We start from the raw sequence: 25,309 nt of genomic DNA on the forward strand, positions 1-25,309 counted from the left end.
TCCCACGCATGTGCAGGGTCCCAAAGCTTTGGGCCGTTCTTGACTGCTTTCCCAGGCCACAAGCAGGGAGCTGGATGGGAAGTGAAGTTGCTGGGATTAGAACCGGTGCTCATATGGGATCCCAGGCGTGCAAGGCAAGAACCTTAACCACTATGCTATCATGCTGGGCCCTGTGGAAGAAATTCTATTACACATTGTTGTTTATGGATTTGGAAGCAGCTTTCATTTTGTGATTGCAAAATATATGTTGTTCATGAACTTTTTATTTTCCAGTAGATTTCAGTACACTAGTATTCCTCAGAAGTTTATTATTGGGATTTTTTTTATAATTTATTGTATTTTTTATTTATTTAACCCAAAGTTGGAGATGTCCTCATGTGAATAGCATATTTATAAATATATGCACTTGGGCTCGGCGTGGTGGCCTAGTGGCTGAAGTCCTCACCTTGAATGCACCAGGATCCCATATGGGAGCCGATTCTAATCGTGGCAGCCGCATTTCCCATCCAGCTTCCTGCTTGTGCCTGGGAAAGTAGTCGGGGATGGCTCAAAGCCTTGGGACTCTGCACCCGTGTTGGAGACCCAGAAGAGCTCCTGGCTCCCGGCTCCCGGCTTCAGATCAGCACAGCTCCAGTCATTGTGGTCACTTGGGGAGTGAATCATCGGATGGAAGATCTTCCTCTGTCTCTCCACCTTTCTCTATATATCTGACTTTGCAATAAAAGAAAATCTTAAAAAAAAAAGCATATACACATATATATTCACACATAAACATGCCTATCACCTCTTACTTTTTTATGAAAAGAGAATTTAAAATCCCTTCTAGCAATTGTCAAGTACATAGCACATTATTATTAAATGTTATGGCTGTGTTATTCAATGGATGTCCAGGATTCCTTCTATCTAACTGAAACTTTGTCTCTTTTTACCTGTATGCCATGATCTGCCCGCTCTGAACCTGACAGCTATCATTTTATTCTGTTTCTGTGTATGTAGTTTTTTAGATTCCACATATAAGTGAAATAGTGCAGTATTTGCACTTCTGTGCCTGGATTTTTTTATTTGCCTTATATTTGGATTTTATATGCTTATTCTAGCTAATGTTAAGATTAAATATGTTAAGGTGAAGAAGCTGAAGTACTTGCAGAGGTTCAACAGTTGTGCCAGTTTGACGTTCCATTTGGAAATCTCAGCATCTTCTGGCTCAGCCTGCTCAGAGTGTTCTCATTTAGTTAATTCCTAAAGTCCGTCCATAAACTTCCTTCAACCCAAAATCTGGACATCTAATTAGTTCTACCCTTTTATTTAGCATCCATATTCAGTTAATTAACAGATTTTACTTGATTACTTTTTTTTTCTTGTGGTTCCTTAACATTTGTATTTGTGCCACGGTTACAATTTCTGGAGCAACATACCTGATGAAAAAGACAAAGATACAAAGATGAAAGACCTCATAGATGCACATCTGATTGTCACTGCATTGCATTAATTAACAACTGTCTACTAAATAACTGTGCTTTTTGGAAACTATGGTTGTGACAGTTCTTAACAAGAATGGTTCCTGTTTAAGTTGCAGTGACTTTTATGAGTACAGATAGGTTTTTTTGTGTGTGTGGCGGATTTTTTTTATTCCTCTATTGCATTTGGGGCAGCTGTCTCCAAGTAACCTCCCTACTCCTGCCAAGTTTCCCGACAACTCCTCACTCACTCTTTGGCTAAAAGTTGTACCCTGTGCTTTTACAACTTGTTGTTAACCATGCCTACCACTCCCACTGCCAGACCCATGACCATCATGCCTAGGCTTTTCCCACCTGAACTGCCCACTTTCATAAGTCCATAATTGATTACTACTATAATTTCTAAAATCCTTATAGTTTCCACCAGTATTGTAGTTACCTCAGGAATTTCCTCCATCATATAAGCATTGCATCTTCCTCCATCTTGGTTGCCATATCCTGGTCTGCCACTACCAGAGTTATCTCTACTGCTATAACCAAGACCACTGCTATGGTTGCCTGCCTTCACCTCTAAAACCATTGCATCCACCATCAGCTTAGAATTTCCTGTTGCCATCCTATCCACCAGCTTAGCTTCCTCTTACAACATAGCTTGCTCTGACCCATGAAGCTGCTAGATCCACTTCCACAGCCTCTTGGTAATCCAGCCGCAGGCTGTACTTCTTGTTTAGAAAGGACGTTTTTGGAACCTGGTGCAATAACCTGTCGCGGCTAGCTGAGCCAGCATAGTAGGCACGGCGAAAGTTGGAGCGAAAAGCACCGACACAGGGAGACCATGATGGTGGTAGAAGTGCTGGGAGCCATCTGCTCCTAAGCCTCTTTATTACCATATTATATCCTCTTCCCCCCAAGCCCATTAACAGGACAATAGGACGCCAATGAGTCTGCAAAGGCCAGGTGCTACTGCCTTAGGCTCAATACCTGAGTGCTTAACTAAAGGAATGTAAATCAGCTCCTCAGCCCACAACAGATTCCCCCTTCTGTATTAAAGCCGACTTGAATGCGCCTGTCTTAGGTTGTGGACTCTCAGGTTATCAGCCTTACCTGGAGCCCCTGTCTTAGGTGGGTCCGTTCCTGGTCCATCTTACGCATCACTGGCTGCCATTCAACGTGTTGTCTGCTGCAGCTGCTCAAACAATACTTGGGGAGGCTGGCAACCCTGTTCCATGGCTAGGAGTGAATATCAGCTCAGTAGCAATGAGCAAACAGCAGTTCCCGGGCTTGGGAAAACAAAGCACTTCACAGGTGAAACATACATAAAAGGCACAATTGAAGACAAGAGGCCTTGACCTTAGGAGTAACTTAGCTCAGTAGCAGTGAGCAGACAGCAGTTCCCAGGCTTGGGAAAACACATTGCACTTGCACAGATGATACAACAGAAATGCATACAATACAACAGAAAGGCATACGATGGGGTACAGGTGGCCTAGACCAAATCTAACAGCATCTGCTATTTCTTTTCCAACAAATCAACCCGCAATCACAGCGTAAGCATGCCCACCCGTTCACATTCATTAGTAAAGTCCTGTTGTTCCATAACTGTGGCAGTCTGTTCTGCGACCTTGTTCACTGTCACCACGGTAGCTGGTGTTGGCGGCTGTTGATGTACTGGCTATGGTGGTCGCTGTTATGCCAAAGTCTCTTTTATTCTTATCAGGCCAACATAGGCCTCTCTGTCAGTCCCCATAGGCACAGGCAGGATTCAGGGCAGCTGCAGAATAACAGCAGAATCACAATTGCCATTCCAGCATGCTGTCAGGATGCACTGGAACTTGGTGTCATTCACGAGGTCTCACAACACTCAGCAGCAGAAGCTTGCCGGACAAGCCTCTCAGGAATCCACCTCGGACCATTTTCATTTTCTGGGAAAACACAAACTGATCCTCGCCCCCAAATGAGGACGGGATCTGGACCTAGCCACTTACCAGTCAAGCGATCCTTCCACATAACATAACCCTTTTGCTTCTGAGACAGATTCCAATGACGATCTGCAGCAGACCGTCCTTCAGCATCCAGTGTTAGGAAATTTAAAATAAATAATACAAAATTCAAATGATCTCGGGGAGTACTATATTCCCCTTTTTTAGTTTTAATAAGGTAATCCTTAATAGTACGGTTGGCACGTTCCACAATACCTTGTCCTTGAGGATTATAAGCAATACCTGTAATTAGTTGTATATGGTGGGAGGCAGCAAAATCACAAAATTTACTGCTAGTATAGCAAGGACCATTATCAGTTTTGATAACTTTAGGAGTTCCCAAGATGGAAAAACATGCATAGCAATGGGCTAGAGTATGTCTGACTTGTTCTCCTGTTTGAGGATTAGCTAAAATAAATCCAGAACAAGTATCGATAGTGACATGCACATACTTTAGTGTCCCAAACTCTGGGATGTGTGTCACGTCCATTTGCCAGACATGATTTGGCAACAGTCCTTGGGAATTAACACCATAATGAGGAACAGGCAAAAATTGAGAGCACACTGAGCATTGCTTCACGATGGTTCTGGCTTGTTCCTTAGTCAGACTAAAGCACAAACGAAGCGTGTTAGAATTCAAGTGAAATCTAGCATGTGCCTTTTGAGCTTCTTCAAGAGCTGAGGCCACCAATGTGGTGGCTGAATCTGCAGCCGCATTTCCTGATGTCTTTTTAATCACGAAAATAGGTGTATTCCATGGAGATGTGGAAGGGACAATATGTCCAGCAGCTAGCTGTTCTTGAACTATTTCCTTAACGGCGGCTGTTTTTTCTGTAGAAAGGGGCCATTGGTCAATCCAAATGGGTTGAGAACTTTTCCATGTAATCTTCTGTGGAGTAACTTCAGCTGCCATCACAATGGCCCCTAGGGAAAATGCCCTGGCCCTTTCTTATCCTTCTCATGTTCCACGAGATTGGTTGAGTGATTCCTTGCAGCTTTTTCCCTATACCTTTTCCAGGAATGTAGCCGTATCTCTCCATCTGCTGCATAGCTAATTCCTGACCAGATACTAATACTGCCCCCATCTGTTGCAAAACATCTCTCCCCCACAGATTAACTGGCAGACCTGGTACTACATAGGGGGTAACATGGCCACCATTTCCTTCCTTATCCCTCCAGGCTAGAGGCCTGGAGCTAGCTAGGGAGCTTTGGGTAATCCCCAATCCTTGCAGAGTGGTCATGGTGGGTGTAACAGGCCAACCTGGGGGCCAATATTTCTGTGAAATAAGAGTGGTGTCGGCACCAGTGTCTAGAAGCCCAGTAAATTTCTTTCCTTCTATACTCAACTCCAAAGTAGGGCAGCTTGCCATATCAGCGACCCAATAAACAGAGGCTTCACCACTGGAACCAAACCCTGCTTTTTTCTGTCCAGCCCTGCAAGCATAATCTGACTTCACTGTGGGGAGCAGCACTAACTGTGCTATTAGTGCCCCCTGGGGCAAAACTGCAACTCCAGCATGAACACTGGCTAAAACTGTAATTTCCCCTGTATAGTCTGCACCAATCACTCCTGGGGTAATATGAACTCCTTTCAAGGCCCTGCTGCTACGTCCCAGCAGAAGCCCTACAGTGTCAGGGGGTAGTGGCCCATAAATTCCTGTAGGAATAGCCTGTACCCCCATTTGGGGTGTCAATACGAAGTAGGAGGTGGTATGGAGGTCCCATCCTCCACTGCCTGGGCTCCCTTGGGCAAGGTCATGAATGGCCTTTGTCCCTGAGGAACAAACTGAATCGCTGCCCCGTACATAGGTGCTTGTGGGACCCGGGGCTGGCCCCTGCTCCCGTTTCCCGGCACAGACAGCTGCCTGGAGATGTCTATCTTGGACCTGCATTCATTTGCCCAATGTTTCCCACGTTGGCATCGAGGGCAAACTCCTGGGGACTGCCTGTCCATATTAACAGCCTGTGCACAACCTTGGAGTGGGCAGTTCCGGCGGATATGCCCTAGCCGGCCACATTTAAAACATCCTTGTTTTGGGCGAACTCCTGAGCCTATGGTTGTGCCACCACGCAATGCCTCTGCAATGATTGCACCCATTATCTGTCCTTTCCCAATGTCCTTACAAAGTTTAAGATACGTGTTAAGGGGCTTATGCTTCCAAGGTCTAATTGCTTCCTGGCACCATTTGTTGGCATTTTCATATGCTAGTTGCTTTACAAAAGGCATGGCTTGATCTGCATCACCAAATACCCTATCTGCAGTTACCAGTAGGCGATCTACAAATGCCTGGTAAGGCTCGTCCGGACCTTGGACAATTTTAGAGAGATGTAAATGTAGCGAGCCCTTTGGAGATAAAGACTTCCAGGCCCTCACTGCAACAGCAGTGGTCTGTGCATAAACCCCTGGGTCATAATTAATCTGATCCTGTACATTAGCAAAATTCCCCTCTCCTGTCAACATATCATGATTTCTCTCAGGAAAGCCTGCCTCGGTATTTTGCCGTGCTGTGTCAAGGCAAAGCTCAAAGAACTCAGATTTCCACATTAGAAAATCGCCCCCATCCAGAGTTGCCTTACAGAGCTGTTTCCAATCGGCCGGGGTCAAATTGTTAGGTGCCAAGGCTTCAATCATGGAAACAGTAAAGGGGGCCGATGGACCATATGTGGCAACAGCGTCCTTCAGACTCTTTATGTCCTTAAAGGACAGTGCCAGGTGCTGTCTAATTCTCTGCCCCTGCTGATTCTCTACCTCAACTACAGGGAAGCTAAAGCGCCTAGTAAGGGTAGCTGCCTCAGGGTCTCCCTGCTCCTGTGCTTGCTGTACCACACGTTCCACAGCTGAGAGAGAAGTTGAAAGTGGGGGTCCAACGCAAGCCCCAAAAGTGCATCCACTCTGTTCCTGCCTCAACTGAAGGGAGAGGCACTGAAGTTGCTCTTGTAAACCTTTTACAACTGTGCTCAGACATGATGGCGGCAATGGCTCAGGCGGCGCAGAGAGCTCTGTGCCTGTCCAAGAGGGACTTTTGTTTGGCACACGCTCTACAGGTGGAGGATCCTCGGCAAACTCACTTCCATCCTTTCCCTCCTCAGCCTCCTCAGAAGAGGACCGCGAATATTTCTCGCGCACTTTCTCCAGCCCTTGTCTTGTCTGGGGCTCTTTCTCCTTATTTACCCTGTTTTGTAGCTGTCTCCTACTTTTAACGGGCAATTTCTTACGGCAGGCTTCCACCACTGCTTGACGGGATGACCAAGCAATATTTAGCAAGCGCCAGAGAAAAAGGATGACTACAGTGAAAGCAAACCATGGGACTACGTCGCAGACAGTTTCAAAAAAACTCTGTGAGGCCTTAAGCTTAGTGTCGATGCCTTGTGACTGGAGCAGATCTCGGATTCCCTTAATTACCTGCATTTTAGAGAGTTCTTGCCCCAATATGAATTTTACTTATGCCCCTGTAAAAATTTTAAAACCTGCCTCTAGATTTCCAGGGTCCCTCAGATTGTCCCTCGTGCCCCTGAACGGGGAGAAGGTCTGGGGATGAGATTAACTTGCCCCTCCAGAGTTCCAGGGGTCCCTCAGATTGTCCCTCGTGCCCATGCACAGGGAGAGGGTCTGGGGATTCAATCAGTTATGCCCCTGCAAAATTCCTAAATTCTAAATTCTTAATTCAAAATTCCTTAATTCCTAATTCCTTAATTCCTTACCTTCGTAGGTCCAGGGGTCCCTGGGACGTCCTTTGCGCTGTGCCCCACGTTAAGGCGCCATTTGTCTCGGCTAGCTGAGCCAGCATAGTAGGCAGGGCGAATGATGGTGTTAGAAGTGCTGGGAGCCATCTGCTCCTAAGCCTCTTTATTACCATATTATATCCTCTTCCCCCCAAGCCCTTTAACAGGACAATAGGACGCCAATGAGTCTGCAAAGGCCAGGTGCTACTGCCTTAGGCTCAATACCTGAGTGCTCAGCTAAAGGAATGTAAATCAGCTCCTCAGCCCACAACAATATCCTAGTGGCTGAAGTCCTTGCCTTCCATGCGCCAGGATCCCACATGGGTTCTAATCCTGGTAGTTCCGTTTCCCATCCAGCTCCCTGCTTGTGGCCTGGGAAGGCAGTTGAGGACGGCCCAAAGCTTTGGGATCCTGAATCTGGATGGGAGACCTGGAAGAGGCTCTGAACTCCTGGCTTCAGATCTGCAGCTCTGGCCATTCTGGCCACTTGGGAAGTGAATCATTGCATGGAAGATCTTCCTCTCTGTCTGTTCCTCTCTGTGTATCTGACTTTCCAGTGAAAATAAAATCTTAAAAAAAAAAAAAAAACAGAAAGACCTTGTTCAGTTCACAGCTATGCTCGTTAATAGTGTAGTGATTCTAAACCGTAAGTTTATCACCTGTTACCATCAAAAGTTGCAAAAGCAAATCTCTTTTTTCCTGCTTTGCCTGTCTTATTCTGTGGTTTCACTGCTTTTCTGCTTCTCAAAGTAGTCTCTCAAATTGTATTTCTTATATCTTCTTTACTACTATCAACAAAAATCTTCAGTGTTAGATGGGCACCAGGTTTCATTGTGTCCCTTCTACAGCCAGCTCTTGATTCCAGTACACGCCCATTAACTTTTTTTTTTAGCACTTTAAATGTTAATTTTTTTTATTATTTTTAATTCATTAATTACATTGTATTATGTAACACAGTTTCATAGGTAATTGGATTCTCCCCACCCCTTCCCAAACCCTCCCACCATGGTGGATTCCTCCACCTTGTTGCATAACCACAGTTCAAGTTCAGTTGTGATTCCCCCATTGCAAGCATATACCAAACATAGAGTCCATCATCTTGTTGTACGCCCATTAACTTTTGTGTAATCAAGTATACACTGCTGCATCCACTTCTTCAACATAAGAGGATGTCACAAAACCAAAGCCCCTGGAACACTACTTTTGGGGGTCTCTATCATACAATCTGTCGGTATGTCCCATTTCTCACAATACTCTCTCAGACCATTACTAGTAGTTACAGGGGCTCAGAGCACCAGCAGTTTCTTCAGCTGCTCTGCCTCCTTTGGATCATGTTCCTCCTCCCCCTGACATTGTTAGAGATGGTTAGAATCCAGGTGGGGATACTGGGCTGCAGTTTTGCCTCTAGTTCTGCCTTTTGAGACCACATGTTAATCCTAAATGTGTCTTAAATATGTTTACTTCTCTGTTGTAAATACTTCTCTATCACCATACTGCTGATTGCAAGCCTGTGTCTTCAAGTGCTAAGATTAGTAAAGTGGCTTGCTGAATGGTTTCCGGCTTTGTCTTCATTTTCAAAACTGATTTGATTGTATCACTTTGTTTTACTGCCTAAGATCTTTTAATTGATTTTCATGGATTTTGAGAGAAACATCAAAATTCTTAGAATTGGATGCTTGATTTGAATTTGTCCCTCTAGCTGCATCCATCCAGCTGCACTGCATTTTATTCATTATTTGTAAAACTGTATTTCTTTTAATTTTGGCTGTTATTCATATTATGACTCGAGTCTCTTGGCTTTTTCATTCTTAGTTCCTTTGTTTCTTTATTGAACAAATAGTAAATACAGCCTGCAAGCAACTGTTGCAGATGTTAGGAATAAAGCACAGACTAAACAGGAAAAATACCTTCAGGGAAATTTCATTCTGGTGGGTTGATTCACTGCATATCTGTAATGTTCTGTCCTGTTTATATCTATACATCATATTAAAATTAACTTATTTGTTTTTTAGCAGCCTCTCAATTAATTAAATACTAAAATGTTTAATATCTATTACTTCTTTAAGATTTGAGTTTCATGATGGCAAGGACTTAACTCTAATAGGAAGTGTTCATTAAATATTTGGAGAATAATGAAATGGCACACTATTCATATCATGAATTAGTATGATACATTGGTCTTATAATCATGTTGTGATTTATGATTAATTCAAGATTACTACTAAATCAGCAAAGAAACAAACATTATGCTTAAATGTCCAAACTGGAAAGGTTCATTTTGTGGTGTGTTTTGTGTGTTTTCATGTTTTTTTGGTTTCTGAAATTACCTTTAACATTGTGTATTATTTAGAAATCTAAGTACACAAATCATTTTGTGATATGTCCTGATAATTTAGAGAACGGTGGTGCTTTTATAACTTCAAAACTTTAATGTTAAGGATTTTATCTGAATTTCTAGCTACCTAAAATTGATTGCATTTTAAAAACTAAGATCCTAACTAATATAATGTTTTTGTTTTGTTTCAAGATTTTTTTTTATCTGAAAGAGAGGGAGAGACCGATTTCCCACTGTTTCACTTCCTGAATGGCCACACAAGGCAGGAGCCTGGAGCTCCATCCAGGTTTCCTCTGTGGATGGTGGGCACTGAAGGCTTGAGCCATGTTCTACAGTGCTCTCAGGAGCATTAGCAAGAGCTGGATCGAAAGTGGAGCAGCCACGCCTCGAACTAATATGTGTTGATACTGGCATCCTGGGTGGCAGTGTAACTGGTGTACTACAGTACTGGCCCCTGTTTTTATTTTTTTTTTTTTACAGAGCATTATTTGAATATGCTGACATTACATAAAATTCTGATTCATCTGCCATTCTAACACTTTGCTCATATTAAGACAGGTTGACATCTAATTCAGAATACTAAAAAGACTTGGATTTGGGGATTAGAGAAGTGTATCTGGAAGACTCTACGTAAATAATCTAGAATGTGGAAAAGTAAAACCTGAATTATTTTTGTACCCCAATGTTTTTATTAAAGGAATGTTGAAGTTGTAGTACAACATTCTTTAACCTGTACATCTGATCTCTTCTAGGCTGCAAAACGAGGGATTCTTTCCTCTGGTCGGGGTAGAGGAATTCATTCAAGAGGTCGAGGTACAGCTCATGGCCGTGGCAGGGGTCGAGGTCGAGGGCGAGGGCGAGGTGTACCTGGTCACGCTGTGGTGGATCACCGTCCCAGGGCATTGGAGATTTCTGCGTTTACAGAGAGTGATAGAGAAGATCTTCTTCCTCATTTTGCGGTACTTTCTTACACACCAAATAAATGCCAGTGATGACCATTGAGATACTAGATATGATTAAAGAGGAAATGATGAAAATGACACGAGTAACATAAGCCCGTTAATCTGAACAAAGGGTTTGAGTAATCTGTAATTTCTAAAAAATTTTTAAAACAAATTGTAAGACTTTTTGTTTTAGTTATCTGGAAGGAATGTCACAACTCTTACTGGTAGGCCTTTAAAAATACTGTGAAATAAATGATCTCTCAGTGTTTCAGAGAAGAAATTCCTCTAGTTAGTATCATATAATATTTACATTTAAGGAGATGTTCAACTTGCTGCACAGTCTTTTTTTTTAAGTACCAGGGTATAGCAAGGAGTCTGTGAGCTGATGATTGATGTATAAGAAAGGAGAATGACATTTTAGTCATAACTAATCTATTATTTAATTGTACTTTTCTGAGATTCATTGAGTTCATGTGCAGAACAGAGATTACACATGCCAATAGGCCCTTTTGGCTTAGTGGTTGTGAGTCTTTGTGATTTTCAAAGTATTAGTTACTAAACATCAGTTTTAACTTCAGCTTACAGTAATTACTCAGAGACAGGAAGGAAATAATCAGTTTTTCACCCTGAAGGCATTGCATTTACATATATTGGTTTCACAAAAACAGTTAAGCTATTAAGATAACTTACAATCAAGTTAAATTTATTAAACACCATAAATACTTTATTAACTTTGAGAAGCGCCTTTTACAATGACATATGATGGAAGAAAAAATAGAGGTAGTTTAATGAGATAGTAAAATTAGAGCTTAGATCATACAGTAAAAAAAGGTAAGCTTTTGTAGATCAGTACAAAATAATTTACCCTTGTGGAAGTCACATTTAAGTGTAGGAAAGCTTACAACAATTAGAGACTGTTAGGACAGAAGAGGTGTTAAAAGAAATGATTTTAAAATAACTAAAATGATTAAGGATAAGAAATATAGGAAATCCTGTACTTGGTGGACTCAAAGGGAAAAGAAAAGAATTTGGATATAATGTAGCCCAATTCTTCACTACCGTGCGTCGTACATCTATAACCTTCCGCAAAGGAAGTGATACCTGGGTAACCTAAGCATGTTAAGAAGTTTATCAGGAAACCAGAAATGAATCTGCTAAAATAATACATACAAATAAAATGAGCTGTGATTTGGTGAAATTTAAATGTTTTTCTTATATTTTACTTGAAAGAAATAGATCTTCTGTCCAGTAGTTCACTCCCCAAAAGCCTGCAATAGCCAGCTTGAAACCAGGAATCCAGAATCAATCCGGGTCTTGCATGTGGTGGCATGAGCAGCAGTGCAAGCACTTGTGCCCTCATCCTGTGCTGCCTCCTCGGGTGTGAGTTAACAGAAAGCTGGGTCAGAAGCAGAGGACTCGGGACTCACAGCAGGCCGTAAAAGGGATGCCTGTATCCCCGGGTGGTGACTTCACCGCTGGGCCCGACGCCCACCCCTAGTATGGCTTTGCTTTGAGAAACATTCAGAGCCTCTAAATAAAAATTCTTAAATGCATCTAGAGAATCAAACTCCACTCAAAACTCAATAGTATATGGGCCCAGCACCGTGGCCTAGCGGCTAAATTCCTCGCCTTGAAAGCCCCAGGATCCCATATGGGCGCCGGTACTAATCCCAGCAGCTCCACTTGCCATCCAGTTCCCTGCTTGTGGCCTGGGAAAGCAGTTGAGGACGGCCCAGTGCATTGGGACCCTGCACCCATGTGGAAGACCCAGAAGAGGTTCCAGGTTCCCGGCTTCGGATTGACGCGCATCGGCCAGTTGTGGCTCACTTGGGGAGTGAATCATCGGATGGAAGATCTTCCTATCTGTCTCTCCTCCTCTCTGTGTATATCTGGCTGTAATAAAAAATGAATAAATCTTTAAAAAAAAAGTTAATAGGGATGATTCAGGTTCTGAAATTATTTCTTAAATAAGAATGCAGGTCTAACATTAAGTTTCTTAATCTCAGTCTGTGATTTGAACACTTAACAGATACCAGGAAAAAACCCTACATTATTAAAGAATCTGTGACTGTTAAAATCAGTATGAACAAAATGTTTATTTAAATATCCATTGGAATTAGTCATAAAAAAGATTATAGCAAAAACTTGCAGAGCTCTTATTTTGTGGCAGCTGTTAGTTTTGAATGCCTTACAGTAATTCCTTATTGCGAGTTGTTTGAACACTTCTATAAGGTAGGTATTGTTATGCCCAGTATTTTAGGGATAAGGAAAGTGAAACAAGAAGAGATAAAGTGACTTGTTTAGATTTACATAGCTAGTAACTGGCATAGTTGATTTTAGAGTCATTTGAATAACTTTGCTATATGCTTTATGTATTTCAGTAAGATGCATATAATTTTTTAATGGGGGTAAAAAATGTATTGGCAATTATATATAAATATATATAAAGGACTTGATCACATAGAAGAATCTTCCTGTACATAGATTTAGCACACCAAAAGCAGGTATATGTAATGTGGTTAGCTTTTAAATATCTTTAACAGATTATGTGGTGTGATAAAGTATTTTGGTATAGTTAGAATATCATTACTCTGAATCAGAAGATATGGAGTCTAAGATATGGAATTTAGTTATTTTGGGAAAATTATTTAAAACATATGCATCAGTTTTTCCCATTTATTGAGATTTATGCCAAAAAACCTCAGGGAATGATCTAAGAATTTGATACAATACTTTTAAAAAGAATGTAGTATATACTGAGATTGATGAGTATCAGAAAATCGGGCTTTGACCATTGTTTCATTCATTTAAACAGTATTGAAACTGAGTATAAGTTTTACCAATTCTTTAAAGAGTAGAATTATATGAATAATACTGGAAAAAAGGCCACCCCTTTATCTTATAATATCAAGTACTAAAATGAATTTTTGATCTTTTTGTTGTTGTTGTTAACCAGTATGAATTGGTACATAGTCTGTTATATTTATTACTATTTTAATGTTGTAAATGCCATTAAATTTTTTTTTGATATTTCAAAATATTTATTTGGGGGAAATACTTTTTTCTAATTTAAAGCAATATGGTGAAATTGAAGATTGTCAGATTGATGACTCTTCACTTCATGCAGTAATTACATTCAAGACAAGAGTAGACGCTGAAGTAGTAAGTATTAAAAAAACTTATCAAACATTCAAATTTAAATGTGTAAGCACTGCTTGTAAGTTTTAATATAGACTAATTTAAAGATAATTTTTGTTAATATAAAACAACTCATGTATTTTATAGATTCAATTCTAAGATAACCATATTCCGTTCCTACTTCTCTCCTTTGCTCTCCCTCAACCTCTCTCCTTCCTACTTTTCTTTTTTTCCCTTTAGATTAATATTTTTAAACTTACGTGAGTAATCATGTTTGACCAATAAGTAGAATCTATAAAATGGAATTCATGTCCACCTGGAATAGCTTAGTGAAGTAAGACACATCTGTATATAAAATGATATAATTAGAATACTTAAAGTCATTCACTTAGTTCGATGTCAAATTGTTCTGTCTAGTCAGAAAACTTGCCTTTTTTTTTTTAAATTTTATTTTTAGTATTGTTTACATAGTTGAGGGGTACATGCCCTTGTGGGTCTCCTGTTAGGGATGAGGTGTGGAGGAAGGTGGGTGGGACAAATGTTTCCATTTTTTCCCTCTTGTGTCTGCAGAGAGGAAACTGTGGGGCCCACTCTTTGCTGTCATCAGCACCTGGGGATGGGAGATGGTCATTTGATGATACCCTAGAGACCCCAGTGTGGAGAAGAGTGTTTCAAGGGTGTTACTTAAGTGGTTTTGATAGTTCTGAGACATCATAGGCTTTGTTGCCCCCAGGTTGAGAAAATCTTTCCAAGGTCTATTGGCTGACCAAGTTCACTTAAGTGCATGCCCAGGCCTAGCAATATTTTGGAAAGCTCAGCCAGGAGAATGGCCCAACCTGTTCTACTTTCCATTCTATGACGAGGCACTCACTCCTCTGTTGGCCTGCATGAGCTGGCCGTTATGTCCCCTGTGTGTATCTGGGCATCCTGACCACCATATGTGTATCAGCAACTGAGGAGGCCCAGTCCTGATACATGCACTCCAAGGTTGAACCATGTATCTTAGGATTTTCTGTGAGGCCAGGGTTTGAGTTCAACCATCTACTTGGGAAGTCCCCCAAGCAACTTTGCCTGGGGTGACCTCAGACCTGGTTCTGCATGTGCCAGCCAGCCAGTGCAGAGTCAAGTTCAGTCCTTCACTGCACCAGCCAGTGCATGTGCTGGGGGATGCAGCTATTTGGTCAGTCCCACCCTCAGCCCTGTCTCTCATGCTAACTGATGGGTGCTGCGGCCTAGTTCAACCCAGCTCAGCCTTGCAAAGGTCCAGTCTTGACACACCTGCAGATGTAGCAACCTAGTTGGGGCAAGTCCAATAACCCCTACTGGGCCTGCCCCTTGCCGGAGTCCAGCTCCAGCCGAGAGTTCGGAGCTCAGGAAGGGTGCGTGGAGTCGGTGATAAAGAAAGACACAGACACTGACACTTGGTGCGTTCTCACACCAGCCCAAGAAAAAGCTGTCCTTTTTATTTACTCAAAACCTCACAAGCTTCTACACAAGCAACTAATTGTTCTATTTTTTTACTTCAAGACTAAGGGGGCATGTACAGACATTCGGTCATTCCGTCTGCACTTCAGGGCTAAGCAGGTGTCCCCAGAGATAATTCTTTAAAACACTGTATTCATATTCTTCAAAGCAAGCCATTATTCATTCTTCAACAGTAGCCATGGAGCGGCAGCCAGGACTCCAAGGCCAAGGCACATGCGATTACCTGCTAATCAGTAGTACATTCCTACCACATTTCTATTTCTACAACTTGCCCATTATTCAATGGGAAAATAGTTTACAAGGGGAAAAATATAATTCTAAAAGCAAAAATTACAAATATTAAATCCCCCTACAACTACAAACCCTACAACTCCATAAACAATAAAACAATAATCAAAAACACTTTTCTTTAATAAAAGCATCCTTAATTCCTCTAGCTAAAAATTATAAAAGCGGCTAAAACAGCTACATTTTCTATGCTCCAAAAAATTGCAAAAACAGGCTAGCCTATAAGGTAGCAATAACTATATTTATTGCCATAGCAATTTCAGCTCTCACTCCCATCACTCGCATTAATATTTAGGATATTTTCAAGCCCCCTCCCAGAAGGAGTGCTGCATGTCTAGACCAAATTCTGAGGCATTGGTTAAGTACCTAATAAAATGTTTAAAAATGGCATGGGCTTAATTGTACTCCCGTGTGTGAATTGTCAAAGGCCCACTCACCAAGACATTATCAATGACATTAACTCTCAGGCTCACGTTGGTGGCAAAAGCCATCCCACAGGGGCAAACGATGCCTCAATAGATCACAGAATTCTTAGTGGGGTGTTTGAGTTTCCATGCAAAAAGGTGGTGAGACTGCTTTAAGGTGGTCAGAGAGAAATCCGCCGGGCCCTGCCAAACAGCTGGAAGCTCCCCCGGACCCTGCCAAGCAGGGGAGCTGTTCTCTTCACACCTTCGTGCCATCCACACCTACTGCACAGACCCCGGCAGCCCATAATGCTGGTTTTTGTGTGGCATGTGCTGCCACCTAACCCAGTCTGTTCTGCATCCCGTCTGGCTCTCATGCACACACATGGGTACTGCAGCTTGGCTCAGGCTGGCCTGTTCATCTGGCCCACCCCAGCCCTCATGTGCACTGGTGGGTGTTATGGTCCAACCTGGCCTGTTGTGCTCTCTGTTCTGGCTGCTGGTTATGCCCTGTGTGCTATGGATTGGCCCAGCTTGGCCCGCCCCCAGACCTGGCTCACACTCACCAGCAGAAGCTGCAATTAGTAGGGTAGTTTACCGAGTTTCCATACCAAGTCTATTCCCACCCCTGGATCTCACATGTGCTGGTGGGTGCTGTGACCCAGTTAGACATGGCTGGCCACCAGTCCTGGCACTCACCACTGAGTACTGCAGTTTAGCCCAACTGACCTGCATTCATTCCAGCTCTTACTTTGCAGCTTGTCCATCCCCTGACCTGGCTCTCATGTGAAGAGGCAAGTGCCTTAGCTTAGTGCTGCCGGTTCTTCATCCATTCTGGCTCTTGCAAGTGCCAGTGGGTGCTGGAACCGAACCTAGTCTGCCCTCCCCCCAACCCCCCCGATGTAGCCTGCATGCATTTGGATGGTTGCTGCAAATTTGCCTAGCCCTGACTCCCCAGCAGAGGAGTTCCCAACAACCCCTACCATGCCAGTTCCCAGCCCTGGATTTTGGATTTGCTGGTGGATGCTTTAACCTAGCCTGGCCTGACCTGAGCCCAGCCCAAACCATTACACTCCCCAGCAGGAGCTTTAGCCTAATAGGGAAATTCCCCAAGTTTCCCTACCAACCCAATAGTTCGCTTGTGCCAGTGGGTGCCACTGCCCTGCTTGACATGCTCTGCTCTTAGTCCTGGCCTTGGAAGGGGCCAGTGGGTGCTGCAGCCTGATCGAGCTCACGTCCTCCGAGCCCCATCTCTTATAAGTGTCAGGTGGGTTTTCTGTGAAGTGAGTTTCATGGTCCAGCCTGGCTCAGCCTGTCACCACCCTCAGCTCTCCATGTAAACCAGTGGGTGCTGTGGTCCCACAGATGTCAAACCCACAAGTCTCATACATAATCTGCTCCCAGATCTGGTTCTCTAGCATCCTGTTAGATGCTGTGACCCAGCTTGACATGGCCCACCCCCTAATCTGACACTTGTGGGAGGGTACTGCAGCCTAGTCCTGCCATGCAAGTCCCCCAGCTCCAGCTTGTGCGTGTACTAGTGGTTTGGGAGTGATGCTGTTAGCCCAGCCCAGATCTCCCACGTGGGTCTGCACTTGGCCTGACCCAACATCCCCTCCAGTTTTCCCCCTCTGAACCACTCCATTTCAGCTCCCTCACCTACCTGTCTGTGAGTGCAAGGGCCTTATTCAAGGACCCCAGAAATCATTCTTCCTCTGCCAAACATGCTCTCTTTCAGCTTTACTCTCTTCCCTAGAGACAACAGACACACCCCAGACCCCACCCCGCCACCCCCGTTTGGCATTTCCCACTTTAAAAACTTTATGTATTTGTCTATTTATTTATGTTAACATTTATTTATTTTTATTACAAAGTCAAATATACAGAGAGGAGGAGAGACAGAGAGGACGATCTTTCATCCGATAATTCACTCCCCAAGTGACCACAACGGCTGGAGCTGAGCCGATCTGAAGCCAGGAGCCAGGAACTTTCCTCCAGGTCTCCTACACGGGTGCAGTGTCCCAAGGCTTTGGGCCATCTTCTACTGCTTTCCCAGGCCCCAAGCAGGGAGCTGGATGGGAAGCCGGGCCACCGGGATTTGAACTGCACTCGTATGGGATCCCGGTGCGGGCAAGGCGAGATCAGCCACTAGGCCACCATGTTGGACCCGCCTGTTTTAAAATATCTTTATGTTTTAACTTTTTTTTTTTTTTTACTTGAACAGGAAACTATACTAGCACATAGGTGTAGTTAGCACAAATTTTGCATTAACCAGATCCAGAATACCTGCCAGGCTTGACTGTTTTTCTCCCAATAAATAAAGGCTTTCCAAGATATCCAGCAACCCAGGCAGTTGCTTACGGCTGGAACTTTCTCTTCTTTTTATAGGTTAGGCCTTTCCGTTTTCCACCTTTTTTTTTTCTCAGTTGACTCAGCACAAGCTCTATTTTTGACAAAGTGAGTGTTGAGGGATAAGATAGAGACTAATCGTGATGTTCACCCATAATTATCTTTCATCTGCTGCTTCCCAGTTCGATCATTCAGACTGTAGAGCAGTGCCGGTAGGTCAGCGTACCCTCCAACATGATCTCCGCTCCTTCCTGTGTTATACTGAAAGCATATGTATGTTCCAGCTCTGAAGATATTGTTAGGAATTTAATCCGATAACTCAATTGTCTTTCCAAAGACTGGCCATAAGTAAATAAATATATGTATATAAATACAAATTTTGGGATTAAAAGATTAAAAACAAAAGTGAGAGCAGTGTGAAGAACTTAGTAGCCTTGTGTATTTTTTTTGAACAGGAATTACTGAAAAGATGAAGTATTGTCCTTGCTCTTTTTTCAAGAATGGAATAATTTTCCGAACAATTCACTCTGTGTAATTGGCAGATTAAAATACTTCTCCAATGGTTTAAATTTTTATTGTTTTCTAAATAAGTTTTGAATATCTAAAATTGACTGATGCTCTGCTTTTTTGCCATTAAAATGATCCCTTGTTGAAGACGTAGTTGAAGGAGTTGCTTTCAGGCATTTTAATATTAGACTGAGTCTAATAACCTTGAAGTGTTCCTCTGGAGCCCTGGAACTGCCGAGTTCTTTGGTGGATGGAACAGGCAGTGGATTATTTTTAGAATAGACTCTTGATACTCCAGAGTTTCTGTCTTTTTTTAAAAAATATTTATTTATTTTTCTTGGAAAATCAGACATATAGAGAGGAGGAGAGACAGAGAGGAAGATTCACTGATTCACTCCCCAAGTAGCCATAATGCTGGAGCTGAGCCGGTCTGAAGCCAGAAGCCAGGAGCTTTATCTGGGTCTCCCACATGGCTGCAGGTTCCAAGGCTTTGGACCGTCCTGGATTGCTTTCCCAGGCCACAAGCAGGGAGCTGGATGGGAAGCCAAGGCCTACGGGATCATAACTGGCGGCCATATGGGATCACAGCATGTACAAGGCAAGGACTTTAGCCACTAGGCTACTGCGCTGGGCTCAAGAGTTTTTGTCTTTAAAAACTAGTTCTGAGTACTCGGTCATTCAAAAATCTTTTGCAAAAATGTGAAGTATTTTACGATTGAAACTTGTATGTATGTTTGCTATATTGAGAGACTAGAATTTGATCAAGTTTTCTCTTACAGATACTGTTGAGTCAAGATTAGATAAGCTTCTTTTCATTGATGGTCGCTATGAGGAGTTTCAGTCATTACATATGTCAACCGAGTAGCACTTCTCAACATTTTTATTTTTTTAGGGAAGAGCTACTGATAGAATAGTTAATGTTCAAATATTACATATTTAATAGGAGCTTTAAACAATGTGTACTATGCCTTAGCATTGTTAAAACTAAAATGTCCTAGCCTAATATGACATGTTTTTGTTGGTTTTTTGACCGTACATGTCTATCTTTATATGTTCATATATGATAGATAATTTTTTCTACAATGAGTATATGTTGATTAAAATAATAAGTTTAATGAATAAGTAGTACTGAATTATGTGAAATTGAACACATGACAGAATAACTTAAGATGAAAGATGGGTCCAATGAGAGTTACTTTTTAGAGTAAATACCATTTTGTTTGGATTTACTACTCAGTAGACTGAAGGCGGAATAGCCACATCTGCTTCAGTAAATAGTTTGAATTTAATAAAGTTCTTAAACTAATAATGTATCTGTAGCCCCAGAAGGTTCTTTGATGTTTATAATATTCACTTTTGAAAGTAAAAAAAAAAATTGAAGTTTTTCTCAAGTGAGAAGAATATAAACTGGAGTGTAATGGTTCTCAGATGTCTGAATTTTGTGGTAATGTTTAGAAGTTTAAAAATCAGTGTGTGTGTGTGTGTGTGTGTGTGTGTGTGTGTGTGTGTGTGTGTGTGTTTAAATGTGAAAGTAAGAACAAGAGAAGAGCTAGATAGTTCCCATTCACTGGTTTCCTCTTAAACAACCTGGACTGGTTTCCTCTGAAACAACCTGGACTGGCCAGGAATTAAGCCAGAAGCCAAGAACTCCACCTGGTGGCATGTTCTAACTACCTGACCCATCCTGTGGCTTGGTGCATACTAGAAGAGAACTGGAATTGGAAGTTAAGCTGGGAACTGAGCCCAGGTACTCCTGAATGGGATGCAGACATCTTCCTCTCTCTCCCTACCTCTAATTACTCCACCTAGGTCATCATAAAATATTTATGGGGCGCGGCGCGATGGTCTAGCAGCTAAAGTCCTCGCCTTGAATGCACTAGGGTCCCATGTGAGCATCGATTCTAATCCCAGCTGCTCCACTTCCCATCCAGCTCCCTGCTTGTGGCCTGGGAAAGCAGTCTGGGACGGCCCAAAGCCTTGGGACCCTGCACCTGCATGGGAGACCTGGAGGAAAGTTCCTGGCTCCTGGCTTTGGATCAGCACAGCACCAGTCATTGTGGTCACTTGGGGAATGAATCATCAGACCAAAGATCTTCTCTGTCTCTTCTCCTCTCTGTATATCTGACTTTGCAATAAGAATAAATAAATCTTATAAAAATAAAAAAATAAGTATTTATGGACAAACTTTAGAATAACCTTGTTTGTAGAAACATTTATGAGCATCAACGTGTTAATACTATAACGTCCTCTGGGAACAGCATCGTTTTTTAAGTTCTTAGTCTGTTCTTATCCTTTAATAACGTTGTGAAGTTTACTTTAAATAGATCACATTTGCTTATAAATTTCCCTCCAATAATGAATATCTTCAATGCTATTTTAAATGAAATCTTCCATTATATTTCCTGCTAACTGTATGTTGGACGAGCATTCATCTGTTTTTATTAGATATATAACTACCATGTTAATTAATTTTTGATTGTTTTAAATTTCATTTTCTAATTTTTTGGATTAGTCATTCAATCATAACTTCATTAAAATCTAAGTTTTGCCTGTATCTTTTACTTTTCTACACTTAACACTGTTATTTCATTGTTAGTGCTTTTCAGAAAAATGTTTAAACATTGGTAATAGGATTTCTTTGGTAAATATATGAGAATGGTTCTAGTATATTTAGTAATAAGTGTGATACTGGCTTTTTTTGTTAAAGTTGAATACAAAGTATTCAAGTTTTATTAAAAATTATGAAGATACTTTTTATCAAATTGTTTTATCATGCATTTGTGTATTTATAGAGTGATGGATTACATTTGTCTTTATTGCTTTCTTGTACTAGCCACTTAACATTTGGTGTAAATCCTGTCTTACTATATTTTTCTCTGATAAATCACCAACATTGTCTTTTTTATTTTTACTTCTAGAATCAATTTTTTAAAATGTAAGACTGTTTTGTAGGTTTGGGGAGGAATAATATTTTTTTAGGTACTTATTACCTGTCCTGGTTAAAAAAAAAAAACAGGGGTGAACTTTCCACTTTTCTTCAAGCTCTTGTGGTAATTTAAGTACAGCCTTAGATGTGTTTCTTAAAAGTTTGTCAGAATTCACCTGTGAAATTACACAGATCTGATGATTTTTATAACATCTTTTGAAACTTTTTGGTAGCAATGAGTTGTATGGACTTTTAAATGAAAACTTCAGTTTATATTTGGTAGTTTTTTTTTTCAAAATCTTTTATCTAGATTGTTAGCTGTATTTTAATTGAAGTGAGTAGATTTATTTTTTACCTTCATTTGAAGTTATGAACTAGGAAAGGCCAGGGAATTTCTGAAAATAATAAGTGTGGAGAGGACTTTTAAAGAGCATGGCACAAACAATATCCATAAAGCAAAATGTTGATGAACTTCAGTGTATAAAAAATTGAAACTTCATAGAAGAAACAAAACCATCCTTCAATGAAAACATACATTATGTGTATATATAAACATAATGAAAATTCAACTGAAAAATAGATTGGACGAACCATTCAATTAGAAGAATACCAGGAGGCTATTTTGGGGTGGGGGGGAGCATGTTCCTGTATTAAGTCGCATAAAATTTGAAAAATATATAAAATTGTTCTTAGATTCATTATTGTGTGAGTGTGTGTACAAAACATATATATATACATTATGTTATCTGCACATAAGTGCATAGGTATATAAATTTCCAATTGTTGAAGAAAAATAACATCTTTTGATATGGATATTAAAAATATCTGAACATTATAATGTAATAAGCTGTAAGTAAATTGTATAAACATGCATTCTTGAATATACAAACTTCTAGTATATATGTGGAAAAATACTTGCAGAACTTTATTCCAAACTCTTCATAGAATAGTGGTTATCTATTGATATTAGGATAAGCATGTGTTAGAATATTTCTACATTATGTGCCCTGAAATTCTGACTTTAAAAAAAAAAAATGGGTAGGTTACAGAACGAATTTAAGATTTCCTGTGGCAAATTACTTGAGATATTGCCTATTAATTTCTGTTAGTTTAAAATGATTTATTAAAGTGAAAATAGCTATGAACTGTGAATATTTCTTATAAATTAGAAATTTTTGTTCTCTTGAATGCATTTGCTTTTTCATGAAGCAAAATCTGTTATTTCAAAAAAATTTGCACAGCCTAATAGTCAAGTTTGCAGTGGAGTAAAGTTAATAAAAAGTTAAATATACTTAGCTTTCCATATGTGTGCGGTAGTGTCTTGGTGTTTGAGAACACCATCCTCTGTCTCCCAGGCTTGTTAGAAGGAAGCTGAATCAGAAGCAGAGGCAGGACTTGATTTCAGGATGTGAGCGTAACAAGCTATGGCTTGACCCACTATCACAGTGTCTACCTCCGGTACATAATTATTATATAATTGGAACTCTTAGAAAGCTTGGCTCATCTTTTGAATTTCTCTCAAATTATGGAACATGTCGACACTTTTTGATTTTTAGAAGAAGTTGTTTTTAGCTGAGTAAGAAGATGAGTTTTATGAGTAGTCATTTTGCATGTGGTAGCTGGGATTTGTTACAGTAGCATGACGTGTTTAATGTAATAATTATAGTTTTAAAAATTTGCTATTTCTTTCTGAACTTGTGAGTACTTAAATTCTAGTTGTATAACATTGTGATGAAACCATAGATTAAAAACTCCTAAGCTGTATTTTAATGGGCTTGAAAAATTCCAAATTTATCATAAATTTATATGTGAAGTTTTAAAATTTATACGTAGGGACTTGTAATATCACACAGCTCATGTTCAAATGTCATTGAACCTGAAATTGTTTCTTCATTTCATATTATGCCATACTTTGAGATTGTACTATCAATCTTTGTTACTATGAATTATTTCTGTATGTTGCTAACATTGATTTATGTTACTTTGTGTTACTTTAATTTGAATTCACTGTTTCCAAACTAACTATGTAAGGTAGCAAGCAGTTACAGTTGACTGCTTCCCAAATCCTAAATTTTTCATACTCAATTTTGAGCTTTGAGGAAATACTGTATTTTTAGTTGTTTTTTTTTTCCCATTTATTGCATTACTTAAGTTTAATCGTAGTTACACGTCAGACATTCTATAGTTGTGATCATCTGATATGATTTGAATATGATGTGGTACCTACCTTGCACATGTACAATTATTCTTATATTTGTGAAAGGCTTCTAGTTAATTATTACTTATCACCAACAATTAAAATGCAATGAAATGTGTTTAGCTTCTTGATCTTACTTTAGACATTGTTTCAGAAATGAGACCTAGAATCTTGAAATGTCTTAGGATCATTGTGTTAAATAGTTGTCATCATGTAGTAAATATTCAGATGTATTTCTTCTGGTCAGATATATTAGCCAGTGATAAAATAACTGTGTCTGTTTTCTTTTAAGATATATTTCCAGACACTAGTCCAGTTTTAGAGGTAAATAGGCAAAAATAGTAAATTACAGTACATAAACATGATAAGTTACAATAAAAATGGTAAATTTAGACGTGGATAACTGCTAAAAATAGACAACTATGTTTAGTTATGTTTGTTTAAATATTGGGCAACATAAACATTTTTTGTTCAAACATTACTAATGTTTTGTATTCCAATGTTCTTAATTGTTTTAGGCTGCAGTTCATGGAGCTCGTTTTAAAGGGCAGGATCTAAAATTGGCATGGAATAAACCAATAGCTAACATTTCAGCAGTGGAAACAGAAGAAATTGAAGCTGATGAAGAGGAAGTATGTTTTTTTCCCACTTGTTTTTGCCCTTAAGTGTTCTTAGTTTTTATATAAAGTGATTTTAATGGCTGTGATTTTTAACATAAAGCTTTTATTCCTGAGCCATATTCCAGCCAAGGGATATCAGATAAACACACAGACAACTTTAAGTTTTTGGAATTAATAAGAAGAGCTCTGGGTGACTTATCCAAAGAGAATATATGAAAACCACATATACACATATAGATATACTTAGTTTCATTTTCTGTTAGACTGTAATAATTACTCATTAGACTTTTATCCACAGGAAATCTTGCAATATTTTTTTAGAATACCTATTTGATTCAGTTGCTTTATCAGCATTTCAGCTTCCTTTTATTTTAATTCATATCATTTTAGTTCATTAGAATGAATGTCTGCTATATTATAGATACGGTGATAGGCACAAAAATGAATAAGACACGGTCCCGATATCAAGGAGCTTATAATCTGGAAGGAGGGGTGATGGCAGATGTATGAGAAACTAATTATGATAAAAGTCAGAATTATATGCTTAATAAAGATGTTGAACAACATGACTTACTGTCAAGAAGAGTCTTATAGGAGGGGTTGACAGTAGAGCTAGCCCCTAAGTGATGAAATAGCTTTCCTTTACCAGAAACTGGGCTGAAAATTATAGTTGAAAAAAGGCATTTCAGGCAGTGATAAACTTTAGAATAGGTTTGGAAAAATACATTTTTCTTGGCAATCAGCAGTTTAATGAGAGAGGTGTGTGCACACAGAAGAGTGAAATGAGAGAGCCCTTAGATATAAAAAACTTAGAAGTATATATTTTGTTTAATCATGAAGCAACTGTAGGAAAAAGTTTTTAAAAGTTTAAGGTAAGAAAAGAGAAGTTTAAGGTAAGGAAAGTTTTCCATGGTTTGGCTGTGTTGGATTGGCTAATAACACTTCATTTTGTTTGAA

The 25,309-nt window shown here is 40.2% G+C and overlaps 1 protein-coding gene across 8 annotated transcripts in view; it reads left to right on the top strand.

Moving 5' to 3' along the window:
• Nucleotides 1-25,309, top strand: part of RBM26 (RNA binding motif protein 26) — a 159,881-nt gene that overhangs the window by 128,174 nt on the left and 6,398 nt on the right. For all 8 annotated transcript variants that reach the window (XM_058670580.1, XM_058670581.1, XM_058670579.1 and 5 more), the window contains 3 exons: nucleotides 10,247-10,453; nucleotides 13,514-13,600; nucleotides 24,251-24,364. In XM_058670580.1, coding sequence (XP_058526563.1) covers nucleotides 10,247-10,453; nucleotides 13,514-13,600; nucleotides 24,251-24,364 — 408 coding nt within the window. The remainder of the gene's footprint in view (nucleotides 1-10,246; nucleotides 10,454-13,513; nucleotides 13,601-24,250; nucleotides 24,365-25,309) is intronic.

Source organism: Ochotona princeps, chromosome 12, assembly GCF_030435755.1.
Source record: "Ochotona princeps isolate mOchPri1 chromosome 12, mOchPri1.hap1, whole genome shotgun sequence".
NCBI classification, from domain to species: domain Eukaryota; kingdom Metazoa; phylum Chordata; class Mammalia; order Lagomorpha; family Ochotonidae; genus Ochotona; species Ochotona princeps.